At 36.6% G+C, this 21,818-nt stretch overlaps 1 protein-coding gene across 1 annotated transcript in view; it reads left to right on the top strand.

The window, feature by feature from the left end:
* CRTC3 (CREB regulated transcription coactivator 3) overlaps window positions 1–21,818 on the top strand; it is an 82,184-nt gene that overhangs the window by 17,753 nt on the left and 42,613 nt on the right. The window contains exon 3 of the mRNA XM_031956702.1: window positions 20,321–20,440. Coding sequence (XP_031812562.1) covers window positions 20,321–20,440 — 120 coding nt within the window. The remainder of the gene's footprint in view (window positions 1–20,320; window positions 20,441–21,818) is intronic.

Raw genomic sequence — 21,818 nt, forward strand, 5'->3', positions numbered from 1 at the left:
TTATCCACATAGACACACATATTAGATAAAAGTTTCTTTGTTGATTTGACTTTCACTTCAGATTTTATGCTGCATATTTTGGATTATAGGATCATAGAATTAATATAGAAGAAACTCTAGATGTTATCTAATCTAACCTCTCACCTTAGAGATGAGGAAACTGAAGCCCAGATTGGTTTATCCCAAATCACACACACACACACATATATATATATATATATATATATATATATATATATAAACCTGGTCTATCCCTCAAGAGTTCTCTCATCTCTAAAGAAATGGTGGGAACTCCTGAAGGTTAGACAACTAATTATTTTAAGGTACAATTTATGAAAAATTGCAATATGATCAAGAATATAATTCTGTCAACTTTAAAATACAAATTTAAACAGTGCTGTTATAACAATAGGATTTGGTTTCCTTTATTTCAGTCATTCATTTCGGGAAAGCTTAAACTTTGTCATTCAATTTACTCAGAGGATTCTGTTGTTCTAGTGATAGAGGGTAGTAAAAGAATTGTTAGAGTATTTGAGGAGAAACACTCTTAGTGTTTTAGTAAAAGCATTAGAGTATATGTATTTACACATGTAAGTGTATGTGTGTTTTTACAAATATACATATATATATATGCAACTCTCTCTATATACATGTATCTCTATCTTTATTTCTCCTCATTCCCCCCCACTTTGTGACAAGTTATAATTCTTGTTGATTATCAGAGACATAGATTTCAAAACCTGCCCCACTGTTCTTGCCTTGTTTTAAAGAGAGATCATTTGTTTAGATAATCAGTAAACATTTATTAAGGACTTGCTAGGTGACAGTCATTAGAAGTTTCCAAAGAAACAATATTAATAAGTCAGATATGTCTAGGACTTGACTGTTTACAAAATGCTTTACTCGCAGGAGCTTTATAAAGTGGGTAGTACAAGTATTATACCTTGGTGAAACTGAGGCTTAGATTAAATGACAGATTTCTGTTATTTGATAATTCAATGGACTCATTGTCAGTGCTGACTTAAGTGCCTGTATTGTGTAAAGCACTGGGAAGGAGACTGATACAAAAAGAGCTAAGATATGGTGCCTGCCCATGAGGAGTATAGTAATTCCCTTTTGGGGAGATAGCACATATACGTATGTAATTTAGCAGAAATAAACAAGATAGGATTTTTATTTAGCCTTCAGGAACCGATATATTGCAATATTTGTTTAAAGATAATGACCCAATTCTTGATAAATGGAGACATAAGATGAAGTAAGCTTGGCAGACTTTATAAGATTACAAACATAACATGTTGGCAAACTGTGGATTAGGAATGTTCCAGTAGCTTTCATATTCTCCTGTTTTGTTTGTTTTTTTCCTAGTTCACTTACTACTTGATATGGCCAAGAAGTTTAGGATCTGATAGGGAACTCAGATGTGCTTCTTAAAGCTAAGTGAATCTTGCCCTAAATAACAATTAATCTACCAAAAATAGGATATGGCACGCAAGTAGCTCCAGCTTCATTTTGGTATTACCATAAGGATCCTAACCAGACTGGAAGATCTAGGCAAATCATGCCAAATGTAAATCTTGGACTTGAATTGTTCAGTCATTGTGTGGAGAATGGATTGGCATGTGCCTTTATGCCACTGAGAGGAATTTGAGACTGTGGATAGTTGATATATTAGCTTCCCCAATTTATTAATCCTCATTAACTTGTTAATCTAATATTTCTAGATAAACCTATTTTTTATTCTATGACAGTGGAAGTAGTTTTTTAAAAGATCATTTTGTCTGAATCTCAGAGGGAGTAGGCAATAACACCAGAAGCTGCAGAGCTGAAGAAGGATGACGACTGAGAAAAGATCACTGGATTTAGCAGTGAAGATGTTGGTAACCTTGGAGAGAACATTTATTAGGAATCTGATCAAAAAAGATAAGAGGAGTGAGAGACAGGTAAAACTTTTTCTAGGAGTTAGTATAGGAACAGAAAGAATGCTGTAGTACTCTAGTGGATTATAGTAGGCTATGAATTTCCTTTTCTTTATTTTTATAATACTTTTACTGAGAAGTAGTTGATTTAGACATTATGATCCCCACTTTACAAATGTGAATCTGAGACTGATGAAGGATCATTTGACTTGTCCAGTGTCACAAAACTGGGGAATGTTGGAAACAGATTTCAGAAGACAGCCTCCTGTATCTTGTACTCTTTCCACTGCCCCATGCTGTCTCCCTCTTCTGTCCTTAGAGAGAATACACCAACCACATTAGTTTATTATACTATGATATAAGTAGTATGGGATGTAGCATTTAGCCTGTCACTATACTACAAAATACCCATTTTGATGTATTGATTGAAAAGTACAGTATGCCATTCTAAAAGCCTTAGGGATCATTGAGATATTAGGGACACTTAACTTTTGTCCTTTCTTTCCAAATCCTCATCACATGATAGATGTAATCTATCTTCTGAAGCTGAAGTCGTGAGATTGTAATTTTCCCCTAAGGGCTATCTTATCTCTGGCACTCTTTCAGTTTGTTGTTAAGTCATTTTTTCAGTTATGTCCAACTTTTATGATCCCCATTTTTTTTCAAGTAGTTTAAATCTCAGTTCACAGACTATATATCTTGACTTCTTTATTCTTTGGAACTTAAGTATAAAAATCTCTCTTCCCTCAAGCAGCCTTGCCTCATGTTCTCTTGTTATCACTCATAACATGTAATTTCCTTGATCCAGAACTCTGGATTTTCTCTCTAACCACAACTTTCTATTATCCAATCTTTTCTTCTCTCTCAAACCTCCTAAAGCCTATTCTTCAGCTTCATTATGATTTTTTAGTTCTCCTGCCACTCTGTTTACTTATTCCATTATCCTTATTCTGACCTCCTTCCTCTCCCTTTGAAGTCTTGACTTTGTAGTTGACTAGTTTATCAATATAATATCAGCTGACCTTGACTTACTTGTCCTGTCACTAGTCTTGCCAGATTCCAATCTTATATCCTACCATATACTATGTCTTCTACTATTCATGTGCTACTGGATGATGCTAGGAAAAATCATGCAGCTGGATTGTTGGTTTCTGATTTGTAATCTTATCTTTGACTGGGCTCTCACTGCTTCCCAGTAATTCATTTATTTGCTAATTCAATATTATACTCTCTGTAGCAACTGTTCTGAACCTTGAGACTACACCAATCTCTCCAATCTCTTGAGACCACACAAACCCTTTTGTTTGTACTTTTAGTACTATCTTTTCTAGGGGGCTTTCCCCCCTCAATATTTCCCTCTTTTTTTTTATTTTTAATCTGGCTTCTTTTCCATGGGCTACAAAATTGGCTATATCCTTTAAAAAAAAAAAAAAAACCTTCATTTGTTACTGCCATCCCTTCAAATGATCATCTTTTATATCCTTTCCTTTCTATAGATAAAAATCCTAGAAAGGGTCATTTATGTTCATTTTCTCCATTTCACTCTTCCTCTCTCTCCCACCTTAGCTCACATTTCTCAGATTCTTACCATCTATCTTCAGGCATGATATGCTTTTGAAAATAGTCTCTCTCTAGGATTACTAATTGTTTGTTATGTCCATTTTCTCTTTGTTCCCCTTCAATGTGTCTCCTTTGCTTCTCCTCACCTTCTTCTGGACCACTAAGTGTGGGCATCTCTAAACCTCCAACCAAGGCCCTCTGGAAATATGATTCCTAAATCTAAATATGGGAACACAGTATTTTTAAAAAATAGCTTTTTTATTTTCAAAATATATGCAAAGATAGTTTTCAACATTCACTCTTGCAAAATCTTGTGTTCCAAATTTTTCTCCCTCCTTTTCCTCATCCCCCGCCCCTAGATAACAGCGAATAATCCAATATAGGTCAAACATGTGCAATTTTCTATACATATTTCCACATTTATCATGCTGCACAAAAAAAAATCAGATCAAAAAGGGAAAAAATGAGAGATAAAAAAGCAAACAACAACCACAAAAAATGAGAATGCTATATTGTGATCCACACTCAGTCCCCACAGCCTCTCTCTAAGTGCAGATGGCTCTCTCCATCACAAGTCTATTAGAATTGACCTGAATCACCTCATTGTTGAAAAGAGCCACATCCATCAAAATTGATCTTCATATAATCTTACTATTGTATATAATGGTTTTTTGGTTCTACTTGTAGAGGGCTGAAAACTATTGAGTCAATGCACTGAGGTCAGGACTGCCAAGCACTTGAGGCTAACTACCAATTGGACAATACTCTATGGGCATATGCTTGGAAAATGGTCCTTCCCACTATCCTGTGCTGGCTCAATGATTGGTGTATACAGAGGATTGTAGGAGGGACTAGGGGGTGGAGTAAGATGAGCCAGGGTCACTCTTTGCGGTGGAAGAGGAAGAAGGCAGTTGTGGAGATTCTGCTTCCATCCTGTTCAATCCTGCGTCTAAAGACCAAGAATAAAGACTAAAGACTTTTGCTTATCCTGATTCTGGCTGATTCTGGGGTGTCCTGGGTGCTAGCGTGGTTGTCACATCTACTCGCTTCACTTAGCATCAGTTCATGTAAGTCTTTCCAGACCTTTCTGAAATCATCCTGCTGATCGTTTCTTATAGAACAATAATAGGAAATACAGTCTTAATTTCTTCTGACTTCTAATCGAATGTTAAGTCTTATATGTATGTTCTGTCCAAAAAAGGACTATATTCTCTTAAACTGGGAACATTTGTCAGTTTTTTTTTCTAGGTTAAGAACTCTGTTCCAAACCTTTTCCTACTACAAAATTTGCTTGTTTTCTTGGATGCTACCATGGACCCAGGTTCACAGCCTTGGAGTTCTCTTTGACTCTCTCTTCTTCCTCATGACCTATATTCAGTGATTTCCCATTTTAATTTTCATAAAATGACTGGAAGTTTCCTTTTTTCTATTCCTGGAATAGAACACAATAGATTTAAGAGGAGTGAGGCTGAGAAAGAGATGATTGTGGTCAGAGAGAAATTTTGGAGTTCAAATCAAAAAGGTATTAGAAGTGATGATCAGAGTAGATGGAGTGCTGGACCTGAAGTCAGGAAGATTCATCTTCCTGAATTCAAATCTGGCCTGAGATACTCAGTAGCTGTGTGATCTTGAGCAGGTCACTTAACCTTGTTTGCCTCAGTTTCTTCATCTGTAATATGAACTGAAGGAGAAAATGGCAAAATACTCTAGTATAATCTTTGCCCCAAAAAAAACCCCCCCAAAAAAACAAACAAACCAAAATGGGGTCATGAAGTGTCACACATGACTAAAACAACTCAACAACAACTATACTAACTACTCTGCTTGTTTGTTTCCTCTTCTGAACTTCCTGCTGTTCCTTTCTTTTGTGTTTTTTGTTTTGTTGATATACTTTGTTTTCTACTTCTCCCCCCCACCCCCACCAATTCTCACTGTTTTCTTCTTCCCTAATTCCCATGAAAATCTTGCAAAAATAACAAATAGGTGTAGTTAAGCAAGTAAATTCACATGGACAGTGTTTGGTTTTGATGTCTACTTTTGAACTTTTTAGTCTCTCATTTCTTTGCAAGAGGTAGAAGGCATGCTCCCTTCTCAGACTTTGGAAGTTGTGAATAGATATTACAGAAGTCTTAGTCTTTCAGAAATACTCTCCTTCATATTGTTATAGTCACTGTACACATTGTTCCCCTGTTCTTGTTCACTTTACTCCATATGAGTACATACAGATTTTCCCAGGTTTTTCAGAATCCTTTTTCTGTCATTTTTTAAGGAACAATATTTCAGTGTAGTCATTTACAACAATTTGTTTGGTCATTCCCCAATTGAAGTTCTTTGTTAAAACAAAAAAGTGCTGCTATACATATTTTTGTACATACAGGTCTTTTCTCCCTCTTACTTCGGAGCAAATGTTTCTCAGTGGTATTGTAGGGTTACACCAGCCTGGTTCTGGTAGGTTCTGACTCCTACCTATTTAGACACACTCTGCTCCCGTCTGAGCGACCTATGAGCTACTTCCTGTACCCATCTTCTGTCTCCCGATTTTCTGCCTTTATAAAGAGTATCCTCTGTTATTTTCTGCCTTAGCTCCTGGAACTTGGAGCTGAGAATGGCTCCTTCTTTCTCAGCTCAGATCTCATTCTTCATCTTTCTCATCCCCATGAGTATTTTGTGTTTTCTGCTTTTTGTTTTATTATGTTCCTAATACACCTACAGATATTTTTTCTTTTTACTTAGTTATGTACATGTTTCTCTCCTTACATCATCTTTTCCTTTGACATTCATGCATTTTGTATTAACCATCCAATCAGGTCCTTATAGCTGTTGTCTGTGGACTCCTGGGTCACTTTGTTTCATTCCTAAATAAGTTTGGTACCCAACTTAACATTTTTCTCTTTTTACCAGCTTCTGCTCACCTGCTAGAGGACTTCAATAGAGATTTTGATTTTTCCTCTCATACATCAAGAACTCATTTCCTCAACCTACCAACTTGTCATGACTGACTTCTCTGCTTCACCTCAGCCATACAGCCAAGTTCTTGCCATCAGCAATTCTGAAATGCCTTTCTCTGATCATAATCTGTAATGGGCTGAGGCTTGAGTTGTTGCACTGAGGTCCCAAGCACATGAGGCTAAATAGTAATTGGCCATACTCTATTAATATATATGCTTGGAGAAGAATGGCCCCCGCCCACTCTCTGTGCAAGTCCTGATGTGTTGTATAGGAAATGACGATTTTGGTGGGTGGAGGCACAGGGGCAGGAAGAGAGGCTGGGAGAGATTGCTGGCTGGGTTCGGTTCTGGTGGCTGCTGGTCTCGTGGCTTCTGGTCTGGCTAGCTTCTTGACTCAGTTCCCTTTTACCTCTGATCTCCTTCTACCTCTGATTCTTCTTCATCTCTACTGAGAATAAAAGATTGAAGATTTTCCCCTAACCTGAATTCCTGACTCTGGCTGATTTTAAAATGCACGGTCATCACAATAATCATTGACTTTTCATCTTTCCTTCTGATTTCCCTTATAAAACTCTTCATCTGCACACTGACTTCCAGTCCTTTGACCCCCCTCTCCCTTGGACTGGCTACTCTCTCTTTCTCTCTTTTTCTTATCTCCACCCTTTGGTGAACCTGTCCCCCTCTCTTGAATTCCTAGCCCTGGTTATACCTTAGCCTTGGCTCACTTCAGCCATTTGTTGAGTTAGCTTCCTAACAAGGTGCTACCAAGTGAAGGGGGAGAGAATCAGGCAGCTGTCCTCACTAGGACCGCCACATGTTTGTGTGACCAACAGCTTCCGCTGTGCCCAGGTGCTGCCAGACACTCCCACTGGGTACCCTCATCAGCCGTGATCCCCCTCTCCTTCCGTGGTCACCTCAGCTCATACCTCTCAGCTATGAGTCTTGCCTCTTCTTCTACAGAAAAAACAGAGGTTCCCCCCCCCCCTTCCTCCCCTGGGCTCACACATCCCTGACTCTCACAGTTAAGTGGACTAACTCCCCTACTTGTTCAGTGATTCCTTTCTACCCTGTCTCCTCCCAGCCTGGTCATCCCTACTTTTTCCATTTATTTTTAATTGTTCTCTAATTGCTCATTTCTGACTGCCTGCAGCATGCCCATTTCTTAGAAAAACCCTGATCCTTCTTCCATCCCCTGCTATCATCCTGTATCCCTTCTGCCCTTGAAATTTGAAAAGCTTGTCTATAATTCAAGAGTGATCTCTTATGGTCCGGTTCTAGCCTTATCACGGCATTGAAACAGCTCCAGCCAAAGGTGTTCATTACCTCTTAGTTGCCAGATCCAATGGCCTTTTCCCAGTTCTCATTCTCCAGAACCTCTCTATGGCCTTTGCCCAGTGGATTACTCTGTCCCCTTTGGTACTTTCTTCTCTGTATGTTTTTGGTGCACTGCTCTCTCCTGCTTCTCTTCCTACCTGTTTGATGGCACTTACTCTGTCTCCTTTACTGAATCTTTTTCTATATCACTTATTGTAGGGGCCCCACAAAGTCCTGGATCTCTTCTCTTCTCCCTCTATAATATTTCACTTGGTGAGCTTGTCTCAGTTTTAATTACTACCTAACAGCTGATGATTGTCAAATGTACCTCTCCTTTCCTACCCTCTCTGCTGACCTCCAATCTCTCTCTCACTGTCTTTCAACCATCTTACACTAAATGTCCAGCAGACATCTAAAACTCAACATGTCCAAAACAAAGCTCATTATCTTTGTCCCTAAACCATGACTCCTCATACTTTTCAGTTTATTGTAGAGGGCAAAACTATCCTCGCAATCCTTCAGATTTGGAATCTAGGACTCTATAATGCTTTTTTTTTTTTTTTTTTTTTTGAGGTCTCTGGGGCAGCCTTCTTTTCAGTAAATTAATCACCACAAGAATAGCCAGATGTTAAAGTCCAAAAGTCTTTATTGTCTCCTTCGCCTGGTGCTCAGCTAGTTTTCTCCTAGTCTTCAGAGGGAACTTGGTTTCAGTGCAGAAAATGCAGGAGGACAGGCCAGCCATCACAAGGCTGATGAAGATGGAAATGATTCTCTCTTTCCTTGGCTCCAAGAGCTTGAGCTCCCACCTCCAGTCCACTTGTCTTCTCTGGCTCTCAGTTCCTGCTTATATGCTCCACACTTTGTGTAAAGAAATCATTAGGAAACCATTATTTGTTATAAGATTAAATCAATCATATTGAACTTAGAGAACTATCAATCACCATACTAAATTAGATAACCATTGTATTATCACTTCTACTGACTTAAACCTTGTAAGAATCCTTGTTTCAGAGTTCTGACCCATCAGGAGTCATCCTGGATTCCTCACTTTCATCTTTTCTGCCCCATCCCATCCATTCTGTTGCCAAGATCTGCCAATTTTATCTCTGCAACATTTCTTTTTTTTTTTTAATTTATTTTTTAATAGCCTTTTATTTACAGGATATATGCATGGGTAACTTTACAGCATTAACAATTGCCAAACCTCTTGTTCCAATTTTTCACCTCTTACCCCCCCACCCCCTCCTCTAGATGGCAGGATGACCAGTAGATGTTAAATATATTAAAATATAAATCAGATACACAATAAGTATACATGACCAAAACGTTATTTTGCTGTACAAAAAGAATCAGACTCTGAAATATTGTACAATTAGCTTGTGAAGGAAATCAAAAATGCAGGTGTGCATAAATATAGGGATTGGGAATTCAATGTAATGGTTTTTAGTCATCTCCCAGAGTTCTTTTTCTGGGCATAGCTGGTTCAGTTCATTACTGCTCCTTTGGAAATGATTTGGTTGATCTCATTGCTCAGGATGGCCTGGTCCATCAGAACTGGTCATCATATAGTATTGTTGTTGAAGTATATAATGATCTCCTGGTCCTGCTCATTTCACTCAGCATCAGTTCGTGTAAGTCTCTCCAGGCCTTTCTGAAATTATCCTGTTGGTCATTTCTTACAGAACAGTAATATTCCATAATATTCATATACCACAATTTATTCAGCCATTCTCCAACTGATGGACATCCATTCAGTTTCCAGTTTTTAGCCACTACAAAAAGGGCTGCCACAAACATTCGTGCACATACAGGTCCCTTTCCCTTCTTTATAATCTCTTTGGGATATAATCCCAGTAGTAACACTGTTGGATCAAAGGGTATGCACAGTTTGATAACTTTTTGAGCATAGTTCCAAACTACTCTCCAAAATGGTTGGATTTGTTCACAACTCCACCAACAATCTCTGCAACATTTCTTGAATACCCCCCTTTTCCCCCGATATTAAAGTAGAGAGACCCTCATCATCTCATACCTGAACTATTATAATAGTATGATGGTAGGTCTGCCTGCCTCAGATCTCTTCTTGTTCCAGTCCATCCACTATTTAACTATAAAAGTGATTATCCTAAACACAGGTCATCATACCCATATATATCTCCTCCCCAAAGCTTCCCCTTGTCTCCAGGATCAAATACAAAATTCTCTGTTTGGCATTCAAAGCCCCTTTCTAACCTAATCCCCTCCTACTTTTACAGGTTTCTTGCTCCTTCCTCTCTGCCATGTACTCTTCAACCTAGTGACACTGGCCTATTGGCTGACATGGCTTAGTACTGTTAAGGAGTCAAAAGGGCTAAAGTTTAAAATGAGCTGAGGCTGGTGAAGAAAGGCAAGGATGACAAAAATAATTTTTAAAGTTATATTGAGACTTAAAAAGGAGATTTGAGAAATTTTTTCCTTTTTTTTTTTTTGAAGCTAGAGTTAGAGACTCTGGTTTTCAGGATTTTTTATGTATTTGGTTAGTTTTGCTGAAAGGTTTTTTTTTTAAAATCCTTTTTTTTGTTTTGTGCCCTCAAGGATTGTTCTCTGGGAGGGAGAGGGAATAGAGGTAATGTAAAAAATAAAATATGTTAATAAAATTGATTTTTAATAAACTATATTGGAGGAAAGAGGAGAATTCCAGAAGGGTTAAGATTGTAGTTTGGGGTCAGTGGTGTGATTATAAAGGTAAGGCTGAGCTACATAGGATTGTTTTCTCTGGAAAGGAAAATGTCCTTTGACCTGGAAAAGGACAGGACACAAATGACTTATATATAGAGTTGATTTCCAAGGTAACAAGGTGGTAAAATAGCATTATAGTCATCTGGTCCAGATGACCTACATCATTGGGTATACCAAAAAAATATTCTTGCTGGGCTGTAAGATCATAAGGTCATAGACTTGGAGCTGGTTGGATCCTAGAGGCTATCAAATCTAGCCCCCTTATTTAATAGATGAAACAGGCACAGAGACACAGTCAAGTGACTGAAGCAGGATGGAGGAAAGGAGATGGGCAAAGATGGGTTGGTTGGCTTATGAGTTTGGTTTCTTTTCTTGTCAAAACTCTAAGAACATATTAAGGAGCTAGTTATTTATTCAACAGAAAAGGAAGAGATAATCACAAAATGGCAGCATGGTATTATCAAAATAAAAGAATTACAATAATTTCATTTTCTTTTTTAGCATGGTTTTACTATACTGGTAATTCAAGAAGGGCTATAGATACAATTTGCTTAGTTTAGCAAAGCATTTTTATAGTCTTTCATGTTTCTTATAGGAAAAGGTGGACAATATTAGCTACACAGTAATAAAGTTAGACAAATTCAGAACTGATTGAAAGACTGGAACCAGAGAGTAGTCGGTGATTCACTATCAGCTTGGAAGGAGGCCTTCAGAAGGAGGGGACACCCCAGGGATCTTCTGTGCTTGGGTCTGGACTGTTGCACATTTTTAAACATTGATCTGGATAAACATAGATTTGCATGCCTGTCATATTTGGAGATGAGACAAAGCTGATGGATATTGTTGATAATTGCCGATGAAGTCCAAAAAAGCTTTTAACAGGCTAGACATTGGACTCAGTCTGATAAGATAAAATTTTATGAGAATAAATGTAAAGTTTAACACTTAGTTTTCAGGAAATCAGTATCACAAGTATAAAACAGCAGTTATGATTAGATAGTGATCTGTCTGGGGAAAGGTCTATTTAAGCAGCATTTTGATATAGTAATAAAATAGTCATTGTGATCTTGAGGCATTGGGGATCATATTACTTTACTTGGATTAGACTCTAAAGTATTGTTTTTAGTTCTGGACATCGAATTTTAGAAAGGCTATTGATTAATTAAGAGTCCTCAGAAAAAGGGCATCCAGAATAGTAAGGTGCCTCTTTTCACATGGGGATCTATTGAAGGAACTGAATGAGTTTGACCTGTAGAAGAGAAATCTTGGGAGTGGACCATGGACCATTGATAGATGTTCTTTTAAAAGTTCACATCAATGTTCTCTCTTGAGCAAAACCTTTCTGATTATCTTTCTCTGACTGATAGTATTTTTACTTCCCCCTCCTCAGTGACCTTATATATGTGTGTGTGTAATATAATTTTACAATCATGATCTCTTTTGATCCTGACAACAACTCTGGAGAAGGGAATGCTACTATTATTCCTATTTTATAAATGAGGAAACTGAGGCTGATGAATGTCTCAGGCTGTATTTGAACCCAGACCTAACTTACTGGAGATACCTTATCCCCGAACTATCTGCTGCCTCAGTGGCCTAGGGTTGAAGTGTAAAAGTCCCAATATGGGGCATTGTGCATTTGTGGCTGACTGGTTCTGTTTCTCTGTATACTTATTTCTAGAAACTTGCAAGTCCTATGTTTTCACAGTTGGTACTTAACTGCTATTTTTCAGCATTTCACTGCTTATGACATTGAAAAGCAAGAGCTCACTCTCTTCTTGTGAAACCTATGGGCCCCAGTGTGAAAGAGATGAGGGATTAGGTGACTTCTTGCACTCTCATGACCTTTCCCTGAAGACCATGGCAGCCAATATTTTGGTGAACTCCTTTGAGGACCCCCTGCTTCTTCCCTTATGTATCTCAAGTTTGGCTTTAAGCCTACCTTTGTGTGGATTAAAATGTGATGCCCTAAAAAAGTGACTCTTTTGTGAAAACTTGGACAGTTCAGAACATTTCTTAGGAAACAATTATATTTGCAGGTCATAATGAATTTCTAGGCCTTTTTTTTTTTTTTTGGACAGTAGAAATAAAAGGGAATGAACAGATGAGAGAGAAATTATAAAAGTAAAATCATTAAGACTTGGTAAATAATTGGATCTAGAAAATAAGGGAAAAGATAAAAGATAATCAGGATTACTAATGTTAGGACACTGGGTAAATGATAGTGCCATAGACAGAAATAATAAAATCAAATCAGAAAAAGTAGATTTGGGGCAAGGGAAGGTGGCAAACTTTATTCTGAACATGTTAAATTTGAGATACTCTGGGGGCATCATCATCATTATCATCATCATAGTGATAGCAGTTAACATTTATGTAGCACTTATTATGTACTCTAGGCATTGTGCTACATGTTTTTAATTATTATCTCATTTGATCTTCATGACAACCTGGGAGGTAGCTGCTATTATTATCCCCATTTTACAGATTAAGAGACTGAGACAAACAGGTGAAGTGGCTTATGCACAGTTACATAATTCACAAGTATATGAGGCTGGATTTGAACTCATATCTTCCTGGCTGCAGGCTCAGCACGCTATCTACTGGACTACCAAGCCACCCTATCAAAGCAATTAGAAGTAAAGATCCAAATACAGAACAGAAGTCAGTACCAGAAATACAGTTTCAAGTCATTTCTGTAGTGGTGGTGGTCAGAGCCATGCGAGTACATGAAATTGTGAAGGAACTCATAAAGAGAAGAGAGGTCCAGAAAAGACCCTTGGAAACCATTCTTCACAGAAAGAGACTAAAGGGGGAGTCCATGGGGAGAGGGAGGAAAGCAGAGAGTGTCCAGCACGGGGCCCAGGCAGAAGAAAGACAGAAAAAGGCTGTGGGATTTAGTAACTAGGGTGCAGGGAGCCGTTTGTGGTAGTGCGTCAATGACTTGTGTGAGGGCGATTTCAGTGTAGTGTTTGAAAGGGCTTTTGCCTTCCAGATTGGAAGGGGTGGAGTTGAGGAGAGAATGAGTAATGAAGAAGGGGAGGCATCTGGTATTGGAAACTTTTCAAGAAGTTTAATAATGAAAAGATTGAGAAAAAAGGAAGAACAGTATCTGGGAGTTGAGTGCAACAGTGAAGCAAGGCTTTTTCAGAATTAGAATTAGAACTATTTTTCAGAATAGTTCAGGTCTATTTTGTAAATAGACATAGAGGAGGGGGAGAGATGAATTAAAGTTTTCTTTTCTTTTTCTTTTCTTTTTACAATTTTTAATAACAGCCCTTTAACAGACTTAATTCAAGTAGGTCTGTCTTCATTTTACAAATGAAGCTACAAAGAGGGATTCACCCTTGAACCACAGGTTAGTAAGTGTTTAAACCAGGATTTAAGTTCTTTATACTATGATACTCTTAGTGAAAAACAGGAACCAAAGGGAGCAAATAAGAGTGTGCCTGTATTGAGGGGGTTAGGGATGGGGAGAGTGATGGTGACAATTTTGTAGTTTTAAAAAATACATACACATATCATTACCAGCCAATCAAAATGGTTGATTGATCAGAAGGAAGTGGCAGTCATAGTTTATTAGATACAATCTTCAGCCCTAAGTGCTCTTTGTTTTCAATGCTGCTGACTTAGCAATTCATTGCTGCCTGTTCAGATGTAGGTAGGTTGCATTAGATGACTTCTAAGTTCCTTTCCAACTCTGAGACTCCATGACTTTTTAGTCTACATAACTGATTTTCCTTCTAAATTTTAATCCCATTTTTCTAATTGCTTTTTGAATATCCTTATGTGTATTCCATCCTCACCTCAGACTTAACAAATAAAACTAAACTAAAAGAACAGTCCTTCCTCCTAATTTCCCTATGTATATTAATACTACTTTTCCAAGCTCAAAACTCTCTTCTTCCTCCACAATCTTTTAACTAGTAAATCCTGTCTGCTGATTTTTTGATCTATGATTTCCTTTTCATTACCTATGCCATTAATATTTCCCATCTGGACTGTCTTTACAATGATCCCCTTATCATCTCCCCCATCTATTTCATATACTGCTGTAGATGTTTATCATTTCATCAAAATATAATACAATTCAAGATCCTTAGTTGGCCATTCTAATCTTTTCACTATCCCCTAACTATTCTAATTTATCTCTCCCTGCTTTAATTTTTTTTTAAACTTTTTATTATGAACTTAACACAAAAAGAACATTTCCACTTACAGAACAGAACATAAAAAGTATCTTGTGTGAACTTCAGTATCAGTTTTCACACCATTTTCTTTTTTAAAAAGTACATAATAAATTTAAAACTCTTATTTGTGCTTCTTTCTCTCCTTCATTTTTTTTTATCTTCTGTGCATTTAAAAATGTTTCAGATGCTCTTCTTTTTGTCTTATCATTGCTATGAATATGCTACCCCTCTGACTCCTCACCCACTAACTGAAAGTAAAGGGAAAAAACTATTGGAACAAATAAAGATAGTCAAGCAAAACAAATTTATACAAGGTCTGTGTCTAGAAATTTAGATATTGTCTTTCTACACCTTGTGTCTCTCACAAGAAAGTGAATAACATGTTTCATTATAGGTTCATTAAAGACATGATTGATCATTGCTTTGATCAAAATTCATGTCTCATCATTGTTTTTCTTTATGTATGATATGATCATCCTTATATAATTTATTTTTCTGATCCTGTTTATATTATTTAGGATTCTCTGAAATTATCATTTTTGCCATTTCCTTCCATTAATAAACATTTATTAAGAGCCTAATGTTTGCCACTGTCTTAGGTACTGGGGAATACCAAACAAACAAACAAACAAACAAAAAAACCAGAAGACAATTCCTGATCTCAAAATGCTTAAGTCTAACGAGAGAAAACAAGCAGACAAAAAGTTATATGCAGGATAAATATGAAATAATAGAGAGAAGACACTAGAATAAGTGACTGTTGAAAAAGGCTTCCCATAAAAGGTGAAATTTTAGTTGAGACTTAAAAGGGAGATGGGGAAGAGCATTCCAGGCACAGAGGATAGTGCAATAATATTCTATTACATTAATATAATACCATAAAATCAGCCATTTTCAGATTGTCCCAGAGTCAGTCTAAGGTACCTTTTCAGATTTTAGTTCTTTTCTTTTTTCCTTCTTTTAAAAATCTCTCCTCCAAAATCAGAAAGTTTGTTTTGCTTGTGACTAATCCCTTCCAGATATTTTCCTCCCCTTAATCTTCACCTCCCCATTCTTGCTTCTTTTTTGCCTGTTGACTTTTATATAGTTTTATGCTAAAATGTATATGTGTTCAATCCTCCTTTGTTTTATATAAGAATGAGATTCTTCTGATACCCACTCCCCTACCCTTTTTTGTATGTTCTTACTCACCCTAAATACGAGAAATCACAAATTCTGCTTCCTTTTTCTAGTATATTTCTTCTTTTATCTTTAGTAGCTCTATTTTTCTTTTAAAACTACCTCAGTAACCATTGAAGACAATACAGTTCTGAAGGTGCACTGGTTTATTTTCTTTCTGTTAGAATGTTAGCACTGTATTATCCTAGAGTCCTTTTCCTCACATAAATTTACCTTTCTAGATTTCTCTGGACTTTTACATTTATATTTTAAAGTTCCAACTCAGTGTTTGCCTTTTCACCAGAAATGCTTGTGGAGCATTTCTTCACCAGTGGAGGAAGGAGTGTAGTGAACTCTTTACAGAATTCCTCCAAGTTGGTCTAGAAAAGGTACCAATCTGAATCTTGATGGGGGAAATCCAGAAAAGTAACAACTGCAAAAGGAGCATTGTGGGGCTCGGGGAGAAGCGGTGCACCAGGGCAAGACCACGTTCCAGAACTCTAACAGGTCTCCTGCAGATCCATACTAGGGCACTATGAAGATGTGAATTGGCAGCAACGATGCTCGTGCTCGCTATCCAGATTGGAGTCAGAGATCTAGGATGGTATGAGAAGGGGATGGGTATAGATCTGGGCCTTCCTGAGTGGGGAGCTCTGGGAGAGAGGAGGGAATTCAGAAGCAAGCAGCAGCTGTTTGGCTCAAGCTAAGACTTGCTGCAAGGTCTCATTTTTAGCATTTAACTCAGCTTACAGAGGAATAATAAAGAGAGGAATCTCAGACCAAGCAGAAACCTATGATTTTGCCTCTGAATGTATGAAGTCCTAGACCTGAAGTCAATAAGATTTATCCTCCTGACTTCAAATCTGGCCTGAGACACTCAACAGCCATGTGATCTTGGGCAAGTCACCTAACCCTCTTTGTTCTTATCTGTAAAAGGAGCTAGAGAAGGAAGTAGCAAAGGCTTCCAGTATCTAAGAGTTGGCGTGTCTGAAAAAACAAATGATCAACAACTGAAAAAAGACCAGACTGAGCTTTCTAGGTGGTTGATAGAGGCCGAGTCCAGCAGCAATCTGTCTACTCTTACATAGACACAAATCCAGGTCAGGAGCTTGGAGAGCCTCAGATAAGTGGGGTAGCAAACAGACTTTTCTCTGGAACACTTTAGGAAAGCTGAATGCTTGAAGAAGGTCCTCACCCTGTCTGTGAAATTCTGGAATAACCCAGCATTCAGTAGCAGTAGGACTAGCCCAGATCTTCCTACACAGGTTCACCCAATCCTTACATCAAATGGGAAGTCAAAAGAAGTAGGCTAGAAAAATGAATTCTCCCAAAAAAGAATCCCACCATAGAGATCTGTTACTGTGGCTGGCACACTCAAGACACAAATGCAGAAGCAAATGACTCTAAAACAAATAAATTCTTAGAGAAAATCCAGCTAAAATTTTAGAAGAGTTTAAAGTGAAGTAAGAGTTTAAAAAAAAAAGTTAAATGTTTTAATAAAAATGTAAGATAAAATTGAAAAGAAGGATAAAGCTTTGCCCAAACAATTAATTCTGTGAAAATTAAAATGGACCATATAGAAGCCAGTGATTTAATAAGGCAACAAGAAATATTAAAACTAAGTCAAAAGGCTAAAATAAAATATAAGGTATCATAGAAAAAACAATTGATCTGGAAAACAAATTGAAGAGAAAGAACTCTAAGAACCATTGGACCATCTGAATATCATGACCCCCTAAAAGGGCCTAAGAATCCTATTTCAAGAAATCTTGGGAAACTGCCCAGATCTTTTAGAATCAGAGGGTAAAATGGAAATTAAAAAAAAAATCATAGCTACTTTCTGAAAGAAACCTCAAAGTGAAACCTACCTCCCAGGAACATCATAGGCAAAACCCAGAAGTTTCAGATGAAAGAAAAAAAAATACTCCAAGCAGCCAGAAGGAAGCCACAGTCAGGATCACACACAATTTTTCAGGCATCACTATATAAGAACAGAGAACTTTGAATATGGGATTCCAGAAGGCAAAGGATTTAGGCTTATGGCCAAAAATAACTTATCTAGAGAACAAAGGATAATACTGTAGAAGGAGAAAGAAGTTTTTAATGAAACAGAACTTCCAAGCATTCCTACTGAAAAGACCAGAGCTGCAGAGAAAATTTGGTTTAAGTGCAGGAGTGAAAAGAAAAATGGAAAAGTAAACATAAGAGAACAATGATAAAGGACCAAACAAGAATATACTAATATCATTCACATTGTATGGAAAGATGATATATGTGTCTTCTCTGAATCCCACTCTCGTTATTTTCTTGGTTCTGATCTCATCATCCAGGACCTGATTTCAAAGGCCTGGGAACGTTTATGTTATGTCTTAAGGGGTCTTATGAATAGGAAGAAAGGGGTACTGTTACAATTGTAAGCACAAACTTAAAGGAAAAAAACAGATTTCCTATAGGAACTGCATGAAAGTCTAGAAAGAAAAACTGAAGCAAGAAATTTTTTAAAAATCTAAAAGAAAAAATTGAAGAAAATAGTTTAGAACAAAAAGTGGTAAATCTTAGCCAAAATGGATTCCCTGAAGTGAGAATTAAAAGATCTCTGGCATTTTGTAGAGAGAAGTTTCAGTTCAATGATTCTCAATATTGATTCTTTTGAGAGTCATTGAGATGGTAATGTCCTGTGACTTACAGCCATACAAAAATGCCAAAAGGATATTGATATTAGAAAAATGGGCCTCCCAAAGGCTCTTTTAAAAATCAATCCAAAGAAGAACTAATTTCCTTTCAAGTATCCTTGTTGTTTGTTCATTGGTGAGGGACTTAAAAATCAGACTTCTTAATTTTTTTTCTTGGAAACTATTTGAGAGTGTCTCCAGAAATTTCAAGTTATTTCAGAAAGTCAAGATATAGTTCAGATATCCCTAGTATCCCTTAATAAATAATTTTTCAATTTATCATTTGTAAATTCTTCTAAAATCTTGAAACTACTTACTTTTTCAACCTATATTTCCTTTTGGGCTTCCGTGGGATTATAGGATTTAGAGCTGGAAGGAATTCCATCTAGTTCAGCCCCTTAATTTTACTTATCAGTAAAACAGAGGTACAGACAAGTTAAGTGACTTAAGTTAGTGATTTTTCCAGATGTCAGAGCTAGGATTATGGGTATATGGCTATAGAAATCTATTTTACCCTACAGGAAAGTTAGAAGGGGAATAGGATATGGGAAGGGAGGAAGGTGATAGAAGAGAGGGCATATTGGGGGAGGGGAGTGGTCAGTAGCAAAACATATTTGAGGACCAAGTGAAAGAAGAGAGAGAATAAATGAAGGAAAATACAGTTAGTATTAATAATGATAAAAAGAATTTCGAAGCAAGTTTCTCTGATAAAGCCTCATTTCTCAAACATAAAGGGAACTGAGTCAGATTTATTAAAAAAAATAATAAGAACCATGCTCTAAATGATAAACGATCAAAAAATATGAACTTTGCCCATTGGACTATAAAATCATACTTATCTTTTAACCTTTGTATCACTACTAGGCATGATCCCAAAAGAGAATTTAGTAAGAAAAGGAAAAAGACCTTTATGTACAAAAACATTTATAGCAACTCTCAGGGCCAAAAAAATAAAGGAAACAGAGGGGATGTCCATCAATTGGGGAATGGCTGAATAAATTATGTTATGTGATTATAATGGAATATTATTGTTATGTGGAAATGATAAGCAGTATACTTTAGAAAAGCAGTATGCTTTTTCAGGTTTAGAAAAACCAGCAAAGTCCTCCATGATCTCAAGCAAAGTGTGATGTATGGTGTACAAAGTAATAGCATTGTTCTGGGATGATTGGCTGTGAATGACTTTGCTATTCTCAGCAATACAATGATGTATGATTATTCTGAAGGATTTAGAATAAAAAATCCTGTCCCATACCAAGAGGAAGAAACTGGTTGGTCTGAATATAGAATGAAGCATTTCTCTTTCTCTCTCTCTCTCTCTCTCTCTCTCTCTCTCTCTTTTTGTTTTTTTTACTTTATTTTTCTTGAGTTTTTTTTTTTGGGGGGGAGGGGTTGAGAGCTATGTTTTCTTTCACAACATGATTTTTATGGAAATGTTTTTTATAACTTCACGTGTGCTTTCTATTTAATGGGGGTTGGGGGTGGGGATAAGGGAGAGAATGTAGAACTCAAAAGTTTTAAAAACAAATGTAAAAATGGTTTTAAATGTAACTGAGGAAAAATAAAAATGAATATTTTATTATTATTAAATTAAATTATTTTTATTTTTATATTTATATATATATAATATATATATATATAAATATAAATTATATATATGAATAATTAAATTAAATTATTAAATATAAATTTAAAAATATATGTTTCAGTCTGCATCTTAAATCTGCAGGAGGTAAGTGGCATCTTGTATTTCTTTCTAGATAGAGTTGATAACTAAGGTGGCTTACTAACACTGGCTTACTTTACTTTGAGAATTAACTCGTTTTTTCTTCTCTTTGCAGCCATCATTTCACCAGGTTGATAACATTCGAGGGACACGTCATCATGGACTTGTGGAAAGAGTGTCTCGAAATCGCTTTCATCCCTTGCACCGGAGACCTGGGGATAAACCAGGAAGACAAATATCCTTTTTTGTTGTCAGTTAATGAGAATTAACTTTGAAATTTCTGGATAGCCTAGCTAGCATTCACCTTTAGTTTTACATTATTTGTGACTTATCTGATAACATCTTTCTAATGTTTAAGTGAAGAACAAATTTTTTTAAAAAGTAGATTTTTATCTGTTTTCATTTTCACTTCAGCCAAATTTTCCTATATCTCTACCTTTCTCTTCTTTTAAATCCATTCCTTAAAATGATTTTTTTTTTTTTTTTTTGCTGAGGCAATTGAGGTTAAGTGACTTGCCCAGGGTCACATAGCTAGGAAGTGTTAAGTGTCTGAGGCCAGATTTGAACTCAGGTCCTCCTGACTTCAGGGCTGGTGCTCTATCCACTGCACCAACTAGCTGTCCCAAAATGATTTCTTTCAAAAAAGAAAACAGAGGAAAACCCCAGCAAGACCAATCAATATAGAAAAGAAATCTGACATTATATGCAGTGTTCCACCCTATAAAGCCACCTCTACAAAGGAAAGGGAAATGTGTCTTTTCATATCTCTTTTTTGGGACCAAGCTTGTGCTTTGTAATTTCACAACACTAAGTTTCTTTGCTCTGTAGTGGTTGTTTTTTCATATACATTATTGAAGACATCATACATATTCTCTTGGTTCTACTTATTCCCTTTGCATCAATTCATGTAAGTCTTTCTATCATCAGTTCATGTCAGTCTTTCCATACTTCTCTGTATTCATCTCATCCATCATTTCTTACAATACAGTAATATTCTTTTAAATTCATGTGCAGTTGGTTCATTCATTTCTGGCAATGGGTATCCATTTTGTTTCCAATTCTTTGCAACTTCAGAAAATGCTGCTTATAAATGTTTTGGTGTATGTGGAACCTTTCTTTTTGTCTGTGACTTCCTTAGGATATGTGCTTAGTAATGGAATCTCTGGGTCATTTTAGCCACTTTATTTGATATAATTCCATATTGCTCTATGATTAGACCACTTTATAGCTCTGTCAACAAGACTTTTTATAATTAATTACTCCATGAAAATTCCTGTAAGTTTAAAGGCATTCAAATAATTGGGGTTTTAGTCTAGCCTTTCTGAAAAGAGTTTCCATTGTTTTTCTTGGAAATTGGCAGAGCAAGTGCTTTATCTCTTATGAATTAGGTTAAAACTATTCAGTGAACTGGCTGAAATATATAAAATTATATATTTTACATTTATTGCACTTGACAAGGTATAAGACATAATAATTTATAAAGACAGCTAAAGTACTCACCCACATACCGTTGACTTCTGAAGCAAGAAAGAGAGTTTAAGTTTATTCAGCAAATATTTAAGGAGCACTGCCAATGTTTTTAGTGATAGGCTGAGTGCTATAGGTGATACAAA

The sequence above is a fragment of the Sarcophilus harrisii genome, chromosome 2 (genome assembly GCF_902635505.1).
Source record: "Sarcophilus harrisii chromosome 2, mSarHar1.11, whole genome shotgun sequence".
Classification (NCBI taxonomy): Eukaryota; Metazoa; Chordata; class Mammalia; order Dasyuromorphia; family Dasyuridae; genus Sarcophilus; species Sarcophilus harrisii.